The following is a 12,124-nucleotide window of genomic DNA, read 5'->3' as shown; positions in this document are numbered from 1 at the left end:
GCTGTTTTGCATTCCGTTTTTTTTTATTTTTTCATTATTTCTAAGTCCCTAAATAGGCCATTATATTTCCCTTCAGGCTAGAGATGAAGATGGACATGGTGAACATTTTCCACAGCAGCACTATGCTAAGGAAACTCCAAGGCTTGCCTTCAAGAATAACTGCGAACTACTTGTAAGACTAATATTAATAATCCTACTTACAACAAGTCTACATTGTTACTTTAGCACAGTGAATGCTTGTATTACAACGCTTTGTAAGGATTTTGTTCATACATTCCTTGTTAATCTAACATTTGTGCATATAATATGTTTTAAGTTAACATGTTTAGTCTAGAACATTTCATAAATCGCAAGATACTTATGTCAGCTGTTTGCCATCATTTATTTCCAATTCTACAACTTTAACTCCCTTTGTCTCATTTCACTTCTTTTCTGTTTTCTAAATGTCAAAGGAAACGTGTGCCATCACAGGGGGGAAAAAATGAAGTCAAAGTCTCCCCACAATGAATCAGTTTAATTTTGCCTTTGAAACATATTGGAAATATTTTGCCCTGTTTGATGTTGCAACACAGATGACATGCAGTACTCCCTTTCGAACTGAAATATTTCCCCGCTTTTGATCATGAAAACAACCCAATGCTGTCTTGATTCTTTGCGGTGCTGGAAGCAAACAAACCCCTAGTAAGGTTTCTACAAATGCAATAGGCTGAGCTAGGGTCCAAATTAGCTAAGAGCACGTTCAGTCCTAATGCATGACAAAGGTGGCTGCCATTTTAGATTTTAACTCTAAATGAAAGTTGTTGTCTTCAGACAGTTTTGTTATAGAGATAAGGATTGTATGATGGTGCCATTATTGTGCTGCGTGTGCCAGGTCCTTGCAGGCTTGCAAGGCCCTCTTTTTGATGGTGAGAGGCCTACTTGAACAAGTGGGCCTTCTTGTTGACCAAGGGGAAAGATCTAAGTGCTTGCCAACTGACCATGTATACACTTGCTGAGTAGCAGGTGGCAATGCAAGGAGCTGGAGACTTCCCAAGAGACAAGCTCGATCCATTGCTTGAGACGATGCGGGACACCGCTTCAACAGAATCCTTGTTTGTATTACAAAGCAGTGCTATGGAAAGCATAGGACAGATGCCTATGGAAGACCCCATTTCTAAAAGTCAAGACGTATGCTTCCATAACACAATGTAAGGCAGCATAACAAAAAGCCTGAAAATTGCCTCCTTATTGTTGTATGGAGGACACTCCGGAGACAAATTGCAATTTTTCCTACAGCGCCAAACATCATCATCTAGTTTAGCAAGATATTCTGTATTTGGAAGAAAAGAAATGCACAAATATTGGATGTACATCTGCAAGTCAGATTCAAATCAAACAGGGCCTACTCCTTTCTTCATCAAATCAGTACAAGTATTTTGTAAAACAATAAAAAAATCTTTATGATATACTTATCGGGCCTGATTCACAAACTGCACTTTTTAATAAGTTTTGTACTATCACAAAACAGACTACAAATTGAATTCACAAACTACGTGGGTAGTTTTACAGCTCTGGATTAACTATATTTATGAAGTTCTCCGCACCAACTGCAGAGTCTCCGCAGACTTAATTATATGTTTAATAGTAACTATAGGAGGGACTGGAGGGAGTGGGTGGGAAAAGGGGCTGACTAGCTACTAAAGGGTATGGGATTAGGGAGGAGAAAGGGGGTGTTACTTAGAATGAGGGAGAGGTTCAGCCAGGGACGTCGCCCATCCACTCAAGAGTAAGCCAATTACATTGCTCTGGACGTGAAGCCGTGTAACTTTTACTTTAGTAGTACTTTCACACGCTGCGTTTGTGTGAATACTGAAAGTTTATAAACTTAACTCCAAAGTCTGAACTTAATCAAAAGTGTAAGTTACCTTTGTGAATCAGGCCTAGTATTTTTTGTAAAAGTCAGAGTTTCCTTTTAAAAAGCCAGGTTCCATGCTGAGTCTGCAGAAAAGAAGTTTTTAAAACACAATTTACAATCATTTCTCATCATTTTACTTTCAATTTGGAAACGATTACCTTGGCTGAGTAGAAGTTGCTTCTCCAAATTTGTATTTTGTCTCAGTTACATATGTGCAAATTATGCGCTCACATTGGGATAATTTACCTTTTGTTTAAAGTTATTTGGAGCCATTTTTTTTCCATTTGTGTATAATTGGGAATAATAGCAGTAGATTGTTGCGGGCTGCCTAGGTAATTTGGTGAGAGCGACAGACATTTAAACTGCATGCTTTATTTCCCTTACATTGTTGTCTCGTGACGTTTCGAAAGCTGAGTGAATGTATAAACCTCAATTAGAAGCAAAGCCGGGGAAATATATTGTGTTTACCGCAGCGGGAATGTAGCTGACAATTTACAGTGCAGGCGTAAAACAACGAAAAGCTAAGTCTGTAAATGGAAAATAAATTGAAACGTGTTTATTCCTCGGAGAGCGAGAAAATCCTTGGGGTTTTCTTAGTGCAATTTTCACGGACGTCTCATAATAGCCTGACAGTTGGAAGAGGACGCTGAGACTCCAAAGTGCTTTCTTAGCTTCAGGGCGCAGCTGCCACTCTCCAGTAGTCTACCGCTGCAGGCATGGCGCCCTCCATGCTGAACAAGCATTAGAAATGCAATAGGTCTCGCAGCATTAGAGTTAGTGCTTTTAGAATTGTTTATGGTTTTTTTTGTAAATCTTTAGCATGAGGTTGAGGGTGAGTGAGGGTGAGTGAGGGTGAGGGGTTGAGGGTGAGTGAGGGTGAGGCTGAGGGGTTGAGGGTGAGTGAGGCGTTGAGGGTGAGTGAGGGGTTGAGGGTGAGTGAGGGTGAGTGAGGGGTTGAGGGTGAGTGAGGGTGAGTGAGGGGTTGAGGGTGAGTGAGGGTGAGTGAGGGTGAGGGGTTGAGGGTGGTGAGGGGTTGAGGGTGGGTGAGGGTGAGGGGTTGAGGGTGAGTGAGGGTGAGGTGAGTGAGGGTGAGTGAGGGTGAGTGAGGGGTTGAGGGTGAGTGAGGGGTTGAGGGTGAGTGAGGGTGAGGGGTTGAGGGTGGGTGAGGGGTTGAGGGTGGGTGAGGGGTTGAGGGTGAGTGAGGGGTGAGTGAGGGGTTGAGGGTGAGTGAGGGGTTGAGGGTGAGTGAGGGTGAGGGGTTGAGGGTGGGTGAGGGGTTGAGGGTGGGTGAGGGTGAGGGTGAGTGAGGGTGAGTGAGGGTGAGTGAGGGTGAGTGAGGGTGAGGGGTTGAGGGTGAGTGAGGGTGAGTGAGGGGTTGAGGGTGAGTGAGGGGTTGAGGGTGAGTGAGGTGAGTGAGGGGTTGAGGGTGAGTGAGGGTGAGGGGTTGAGGGTGGGTGAGGGGTTGAGGGTGGGTGAGGGGTTGAGGGTGAGTGAGGGTGAGTGAGGGTGAGTGAGGGGTTGAGGGTGAGTGAGGGTGAGGGTGAGTGAGGGTGAGGGTGAGTGTGAGTGAGGGTGAGGGTGAGTGAGGGTGAGGCTGAGGTGTTGAGGGTGAGGGTGAGTGAGGGTGAGGGTGGGTGAGGGGTTGAGGGTGAGTGAGGGTGAGGGGTTGAGGGTGAGTGAGGGGTTGAGGGTTGAGTGAGGGGTTGAGGGTGAGTGAGGGGTTGAGGGTGAGGGGAGTGAGGTGAGTGAGGGGTGGGGTGAGGGTGAGGTGAGAGAGGGGAGGGTGAGTGAGGGTGAGGTGAGGTGAGGGTGAGTGAGGAGAGGGTTGAGGGTGGGTTGAGTGAGGGTGAGTGAGGGGGTGGGTGAGGGTGAGGGGGGTTGAGGGTGAGTGAGGGTGAGGGTGAGTGAGGAGGTGAGTGAGGGGTTGAGGGTGAGTGAGGTGAGGGTGAGTGAGGGTGTGGGTGAGGTGAGTGAGGGTGAGAGGGAGTGAGGGTGAGTGAGGGTGAGTGAGGGGGTGAGGGGGTGAGGGTGAGTGAGGGGTGAGGGTGAGTGAGGGTGAGGGTTGAGGGTGGGAGGGGGTGAGGGTGAGTGAGGGGTGAGGGTGAGGTGAGGGGTTGAGGGTGAGGGCGAGTGAGGGTGAGGGGGGTGAGGGTGAGGGGTTGAGGGTGAGTGAGGGTGAAGGGGTTGAGGGGGGTGAGGGGTTGAGGGTGAGTGAGGGTGAGGGTGAGTGAGGGGTTGAGGGGTGGGAGGGTGAGGGTTGAGGGTGGGTGAGGGTGAGTGAGGGTGGGGTGAGGTTGAGGGTGAGGTGAGGGTGAGTGAGGGGTTGAGGGTGAGTGAGGGAGGGTGAGTGAGGGTGAGGGTGAGGGGTTGAGGGTGAGTGAGGGATGAGGGGTTGAGGGGGTGAGGGTGAGTGAGGGTTGAGTGGGAGTGAGGGTGAGGGGTGGAGGGTGAGGGGATGGAGGGTGAGTGAGGGTGAGGGGTTGAGGGTGGTGAGGGGTTGAGGGTGAGGTGGGAGGAGGGGTTGAGGGTGAGTGAGGGGTGAGGGTGAGTGAGGGTGAGGGAGGGTGAGGGGGTTGAGGGGGGTGAGGGTGAGTGAGGGTGAGTGAGGGGTTGAGGGTGAGGGAGGGTTGGGGGGTTGAGGTGAGTGAGGGTGAGTGAGGGTGAGTGAGGGGTTGAGGGTGAGTGAGGGGTTGAGGGTGAGTGAGGGTGAGTGAGGGGTGAGGGTGAGTGTGAGTGAGGGTGAGGGTGAGTGAGGGTGAGGCTGAGGTGTTGTGGGTGAGGGTGAAGTGAGGGTGAGGGTGGGTGATGTGGGTGAGGGTGAGAGGGTGAGGGGTGAGGGTGAGTGAGGGGTGAGTGGGCTGAGTGAGGGGTTGAGGGTGAGTGTGGGGTTGAGGGTGACTGGGCGAGTGTGCGGGTGAGGGAGCCGGCCGAGTGGCGAGTGAGGGCGAGTGAGGGCGAGTGAGGGCGAGTGAGGGTGAGGGGTTGAGGGTGGGTGAGGGGTTGAGGATGAGTGAGGGGTTGAGGGTGAGTGAGAGTGAGTGTGAGTGAGGGGTTGAGGGTGAGTGAGGGTGAGTGTGGGTGAGGGTGAGGGGTTGAGGGTGAGTGAGGGTGAGGGGTTGAGGGTGAGTGAGGGTGAGTGAGGGTGAGGGGTTGAGGGTGAGTGAGGGTGAGTTAGGGTGAGGGGTTGAGGGTGAGTGAGGGGTTGAGGGTGAGTGAGGGTGAGTGAGGGGTTGAGGGTGAGTGAGGGTGAGTGAGGGTGAGTGAGGGTGAGTGAGGGTGAGTGAGGGTGAGTGAGGGCGAGGGTGAGTGAGGGTTAGGGTGAGGGGTTGAGGGTGGGTGAGGGTGAGGGGTTGAGGGTGAGTGAGGATGAGTGAGGGGTTGAGGGTGAGTGAGGGTGAGTGAGGGTGAGTGAGGGTGAGTGAGGGTGAGTGAGGGTGAGTGAGGGTGAGTGAGGGTGAGTGAGTGTGAGTGAGGGGTTGAGGGTGAGTGAGGGTGAGGGGTTGAGTGTTCAGACACACTGAATGCAGACGTATTGAGAGGCGCTCTCAGTGCCCCGCAGTCAACTATCCGGTTACTTCTATCTAACTTTGTATACGCGGGCCCTAACTTTGCTTTCTAAAAAGGCAGTTTTGAGACATGTGACAATCTACCGACTACAATAAACATCAACCGGTTCGCTCGGTTTAAAATTATAAATGTTTCACAAGGAATAATGTTACTCGGACAGATCATCTACAACTGAGGGAAAATAGAAATAAACCGACATCCCCTGCCCTTTTCAAACGCCCGGCCAGACTCACCATCGTAGCACAGAATGCCGATGTTGTTGTTCATCTTGTCCAGGTACTGGTAGTTCAACAGGTCCATCTTCATAAACAGCATTGATCGGGCGAGCAGAGAAGACCAGCTCGTGTGCTTTTTCACCCGGAGGCGGAGAGCGGAAGGCGGCAAGCGGCAAGCGGCGAGCTCCAGGCTCGGTCCGACACCCCAACAGCGAGAGGCCCGGCCTCCGACTGCAGGCCCAAAAGTAACGCGCAAAATAAACTTCAGCCAACGGCGGCGATGAAACACCCTTCAAGGGTTTCAGGTTAAGGGGGCTGCGAAACAAATTCTGTTTATGTCGTCGATACAAGTTACGAGGTTGCTAGAAGCCTTAAATCGGGTTGTTCATATTTTTTTTTAAAAAGCGAGCAAAGATATGAGAGAACAAAAGAAGAGGGTAGTTGTCCTCGCAGCCCGCTGCAAGTTAAACTGCTCTGACATGCAGGCTATGCTAGGTATGGCTCCTATGCGAGGCAGCTTCCTTTCGGGAGGGTGGGGCGAAGTGCGCATGCGCGCTGTATCCCTGGAGCGCCTCAAATGTCAGGGATATTTTCTGCACAGGATCAGCCTCCCGGCTTAGTGTGTGTTTGAAAAGGAAGAGGGGGCGGTGAGCCCGTACAGAAGGGGCCATGTCAGAGCCTGACAGGAAGCAGCGCTGGCAGAGCAAGGCTGAGAAACTGAAAAAAAAATATGTTTGACCAGTACTACAAAACGCATTTCGGTAGGAACTACTCCCCTCCAAGATGGCGCGTTCAAAACGCCGGGGAACACATACATAATACGAAGGCGCGGACTTGTTTATTTTTGTTTGCCAGATCTAACAGCCAATTTGATGCAAAAACAGCGCGTCCTGCCGAAGACCTCTGAGAGAGGAAAAAGACGAGGCAGACGCGTGCAACCGGAGCTAGCGGGTAAACAAACACGGACGGTATCTTCTACGCGGGCAGTGAAGGCGGGAGGCTGTCAGAGGGAGCCTGGCTGACGAGCTGGGAGAGAGGGTGAGAGAGACGGCAGGATGAGAGAGAGGGTGAGAGAGACGGGAAGATGGTAGGGGGGTGAGGGAGACGGCAGGGTGGGAGGAGAAAGGGTGAGAGAGAGATACCAGGATGGGAGAGAGAGAAGGTGAGTACAAGACGGGGGGGGAGGAGAAATGCGACACGGCGGGAGGGGGCGGAGCGGGTAAACAAACACGGACGTGCACGCGCCCGTGACTTTTAAGGTCAATGCGCATGCGCATAAGCTTAATGCGCATGCGCATTGACCTTAAAAGTCACGGGCACTGCAAGGAATCGCCACGATTCCTTGCAGTTAGATAAAGAGTCGATGAGCCCCTATAGTCTCGCTTGCTCGATGCGCATGCGCATCGACAGGCGAGACCTAAAAAGGCTCGCGCTCCGAGGGCGCTTCCGGGATGGTTGCGGGGCACGAGCGGCTGATGGCTTCCGCGTCCCAGGGCCCTCCCAGAAGGACAAGAGGACATGGCTGGGTTCTTGAAACTTTTGAGTAACTCTTTTAGACTCTGAAAGAAAACACAACGAAACACCTTACGTAAAAGAATCATTTATATTGTCCATCCTTGTACTGTGCCTTTGTCATTAGCTTGAGAAAATTTAAACGTAAAACCAAGAGGCACTTGCATTGGCAAAGCAAATAGGTCTGGTCTTGGCACGCTGGTGTAAGGGCTATTTTCTGTTGAAGGAATTTGCAATAAAAAGAAGAAACATAGAACACTTGCAGCTGTCTTTATGTGGCAGCCATATGCTTGTCTTAATAATGGTCCATAAAAAATAAAAGAAAAGGTTTCGTGCAAATAATAGAACACAAGTGCTTCCTAGTTATAGAACCGCACATCCCAGGAAAATATAATTCTTATTGGCTTTGTATTACTTTAACCTAAAGTCAAAGTTTAAAGACAGAAACTGACTAAAAAAACGATAACAAATGGAAAAAAATAGCAACGTAAATAATTGGTCAACTAACCTTGGCACTGAAGTGCATGCACTTATTTTTAGGCAGATGTGCACATGTCATTTGGCAAAGTGCTATTACTCACAGTGCCAGGTGCGAAAGGCTGGAGTGGCCAATCTAGTGTCCCGCGTTGAAAGCTGTGGTGGAGGGAACAACATTTGGATGAGAATTGAGCAGACAACTGGGTAAACAGCGATGGCCCAGTGTCCACTATGCATGCAATTATGAGGGTTTTGTTGATTACATGTGGCAGTCAAAACAGTTAAAGCTGTCTCGGGGGAAGACCTAAAAACTGAACAAAAAAACAATACCCTTCACTTGCATGGCAATGGAAAAATTGCACATAGTGATAATTAAGACGGTGGTCAGGATTAAAGCCTCCGTGTGGCATAGAGCAGAATTGCATGGCTCTCAGTTCTCTGTTCAAATCACATGTATTTTGTGTACTTTCCCATCTTTTATGGAACAGAGGAAACTGATATTCATTCAGTGTTGGAGCTCGCATGGTAAGCCTGGGTTTTAAACCACTATATAGCAAATTGATTTTTGGGTGTTAGCTTTTATTAGATTAGCTTTGAGAGCAAAGTAAAATCCTTTTCTCCGCTGATGTGAGCCCTCTTTTGTTTAACTAATTGTTTATGTGCATATTTATCCTCATGCGTTTATACTTCCTCTATTTCAGGTATTATGATATAGTGCTAAGATGCAGCTACAAGATTGCTTTAGAGCACTGTGACACACTGTTGAAAGGGATATGCTCTTTTCACAAAAATACAAATTGTAGATTTGTGGTTGCTTAATAATGATGCTTTAATTTCTGCTTGTTCTCAGTTGTAGGCCATTGGACATGGGAGTTGAATTTCTGGCAAGTGTGGGCTGGTTGGGTTTTGGATACCTATTACTAAATCTATGAAGGAAGTGGACAAGCGAGTTACGCCTGTCTTCTATTTTGTCAACTATTTTCAACCCCTGAATCACAAGAAGAGCAGAAGTGCAGCCTGTAGATCCAAAACAGTTACTAGTAAAAAGTCTAATTTTCTTGTGGTAGAGAGTACAATGAAAGACATATTTTTCTCTGCAACATTGCAGCTGTAATAAAGTTTCAGCACTGCTCTGCCTGCCCTCTGATGGTAATTTCCAGATTGCACGGTTGAAGGCAGGTCTCAAAATAGAGATCAGCCCACATATGAAAAGTTCTTTATCAAATAAGTTAATAGGCATTGGAAAAAATAGGTTTGGTGCTCGCATTTTGAACGCTGACCAAAGCAATCAAAAAATGGCTGCTGCAGAAGTGCAAAACAAATAAAGGATAGCTTTATTGAACAGTGCCTTTTGGAATTTATAGAATTAAACGAGTGGTGATAAACTGTATCTTTGGTGATACCAAAATATGTGAATGGTGGAATTGGTTGGATCTTATGTGCTATTACCTCGTGTAAAACAATACTGCGAAAAAACATCAAGATATTTTCTACTAGAACCTCTTTCCCGTTATCCAACATTGGCATAACATTGCCTAATATGGTATTCTGTGACTTTAGAAAATTCCACTTAACATCAAATTTTCAGATTTCGCAAGCATCATTTAATTTTCCACTGGCTCATTTCTAAAAGCCCTTCTAATAGGCCCTGCTTTTCAGGTAAAAGTGTGAGAATACTAGAAGCGAATGAGACAATCACCACTGCAGCCAGTACCCTCGCCGGTCCTTTCTCTTATCAGCTGCATGGTCACCACCCATCGCCTATTTCCTTCATAAGCACCATGTATGCTGTTGTGGGTGGCAGTTGTCAAAAACCGTAAGGAAAGCTTTTTGCCTCATGAACAGTTTATAAAAATACTAAACTGATGTATGTTCTACAAAACGTTCCTTCATTGTAAAAATAAATAAATAAATATATATATATATATATTTTTTTTTTTAAACACTATGGGTTAAAATACGTTTTCAATGGATATCATTGTTCAGGCATAGAATTAGAATAATAATAATAATAGTAATTGTGAGCCACTGCTCCCCACCATATTGTGCTGTCCACAAGGGCACTTCAGTACAGAAAATCTCAATTAGTACTGACTGCATTGTTCACAGCCATCTTAGGAAATCTATGACAACCACCAGCAACACAAACCCACAGATACGAACTTTCTGCTTACCCTGCTCTTCCTTCACATGCCCCCTTCCTTGACGGAAATAGGCCTAGAATAAAAAACAAGCATTAGAAATGCAACAGGTCTTGAATTGTTTTGAGTTAGAGCTATTGGCATAGCTCAACAGCTACTGGACGCCTCGCAAGATACTCATACAGCGTGACTTTACAAGCTCAAAACTGGTTTAATTTGAAAATGTGGGCTACTTTTTTCAGCTATCTGGTTCACTAACTGGTGCTCAGGTCTATTTGTTTGTCCCTCTCTGACCCTGCTGTACACCATTCCTTATATCAATGGTACTCATTTTATCAATCTCAGATAGTTGAAGGGCAGAGTCCATTCCACTGGAACCGTAACCTGGGACAAACAGGCTACAAGCAGGGCTGTGTAGCAGATGCATTAACCAGCTAATGTGCCTTGTCATCGATTGAAGAACAATGGTGGTTTTTTTTACACGTTTTGTGTTCGAAAGGCCTGTTTTCCGAATATGCCTGGATTGCATTCCTTGTGGTGCTTGCTGCCAGAGTTGTATACATTTGTAACACATTAGTAAAAGGTGTTACCTCAATGGTATCCTGTTAATCGGCCTTGAAAGGATGAAGCACTGATCCGGACCTGTGATATGCAGATATATGAAGCGAACGCAAATGCACTGACCAACCCCACCCCACTACTGGCAGCCACAGCAGATTCGTCAGGCACAACTCGGAGCAGTGTTGCACATTTGCTTCCAAGCGCAGAAGAGGCACCACCAGGCCAACTGGGCCCTCCACCACTGCAGTGTCTTCCGAGTGAATCCATGAACTGCACCCTGATGCAGAGCCCAGTGACGAGAGCTGCTCCGGGGTCAAAGCCGAGAGCCCACGGCTAGAGGCGCCTACACTGACCAGCGGAGGCTATGAACAGCTTTCCTTGCACACAGACTGAAGCGCCGAGAGGGCTCACCTGGGGGTCTTGTCTGTAAGATGTCCCAACAAACATGGACCGGCGTGGTCGAGGGGAGAGAGAGAAAGAGCTTGCGACAAGCGTGTGCATCAGTAAGGTGTTTTAGGATGGGGTGGAGCCAATCACGTGCCTAACAGACTGGATATTCATGAAGCAATTAGAAGAGGTAGTGAGTGAGAAGTGGTAGTGAGTAGATGTTCAGTACAGGAGGCAGTGAGAGAAGTCACAATATGCAGTGTGCACAAGCTCATCAGACAGTGAGCATATCTGTGCACAGCTCTCCCTTCAGCCCGGCTGTGGCAGAGAAGGCAGCGGAGAAGGAAAACATCCTGGGCTGCCTGGCCTGCATGAAGTCTGCCATCCGTCCACTCCTGCAGACTCAGTGACACATCGGCGTGGGGTCGCACACACACACACACACACACATCCACGTGCTCCCACATACACGGGGATTAGGAGAACAAGGGGGTGAGAAGGCACAACAAAGTAGTGCTCAAAGTCTAAACAAGCTGTCCACATTAGGTGAACAGCCGCTTGTTTATAGTTGCATCGCAATTTCACTTTCAGTGAAAGTGCGATGCAAATATAAAACAAGCGGCCACCCTTGCTACAGGCGACTAGTTAAAGGAGAATGGATAACGCCGCAAGTAAAACATCCAGTCCGGATGGGCCGTACCAAAAAGAGACAGGGGGGTAACAAAAAAGCCTCAGTTTCAATCGGAGGCCACCGTTTAGCATAAAAGATGACGGCAGACAATGGGAATGATGGGCGGGGTTTCAAGTCCCCTTCTGAAAGCGTATCGTTGACAATAAGCCTCGCAGAGCGAAGAGCGCATTCGCACTCCAGCGCTAGGTCTCCAAGACCTAAAAAGAGAGCAAGAAGCTTTTTTGCATGTGCTGTGTCGGGTGCTGCCCTTTCTCCTTTTTAGGTCTCACCTAGCGATGCAGCGCGAAAGCTCTGTCGCCAGCGAGATCTATTGTTGCTGACTAGCCTCGGAAGGGAGACAGGAGATGGGCACTCGCAGGGGTGATTGGAGGTTGTGAACGCGCTCGTGAACACGAACCACACGCCATATGCACATCTCCTGTCCCCCTTCCGTCCTTGAAAGCCACATGCAAAATAACTTTTTTTATATGCACACGCGAGCTCCAAGCGTGGCGCGCTTTACATGTGCATGCTGCCTCACCCCACTTTCCGGCTCTTGTGGGGACTCTGCGCTGCTCCTTGACTGGTCTCCGCCTTCAGCTGGTCACTGCAGCAACACGCGGGGGTCCGTCTTGCTCACAGGAGCCCCCCCTGAAATCCTGCTTTGGCCGCACCATGCGGCATTCACGAAGGCGGGGTG

General features: G+C 48.4%; 1 protein-coding gene and 1 long non-coding RNA gene across 8 annotated transcripts in view; one reads left to right on the top strand and one right to left on the bottom strand.

Annotated features, from left to right (window-relative positions):
* SOBP (sine oculis binding protein homolog) overlaps window positions 1-12,124 on the top strand; it is a 429,255-nt gene that overhangs the window by 267,478 nt on the left and 149,653 nt on the right. For 6 of the 7 annotated variants that reach the window (XM_086926694.1, XM_086926693.1, XM_086926691.1 and 3 more), the window contains one exon: window positions 77-172. The exons of the other annotated variant lie outside the window; for it this stretch is intronic. In XM_086926694.1, the coding sequence (XP_086782820.1) occupies window positions 77-172 (96 nt within the window). The remainder of the gene's footprint in view (window positions 1-76; window positions 173-12,124) is intronic. 7 annotated transcript variants of the gene reach the window in all.
* On the bottom strand, window positions 1,730-7,641 carry LOC147707877 (uncharacterized). The gene is made up of 3 exons (XR_015296624.1): window positions 7,350-7,641; window positions 7,094-7,303; window positions 1,730-2,625 (listed from the first exon to the last, which is right to left on the bottom strand). It is a non-coding gene; the product is annotated as an uncharacterized LOC147707877 (long non-coding RNA).

The sequence above is a fragment of the Lissotriton vulgaris genome, chromosome 6, assembly GCF_964263255.1.
Source record: "Lissotriton vulgaris chromosome 6, aLisVul1.2, whole genome shotgun sequence".
Lineage (NCBI taxonomy): Eukaryota > Metazoa > Chordata > Amphibia > Caudata > Salamandridae > Lissotriton > Lissotriton vulgaris.
The sequence above is the reverse complement of the archived record's forward strand: the minus strand, read 5'-3'. Positions and strand labels throughout refer to the sequence as shown.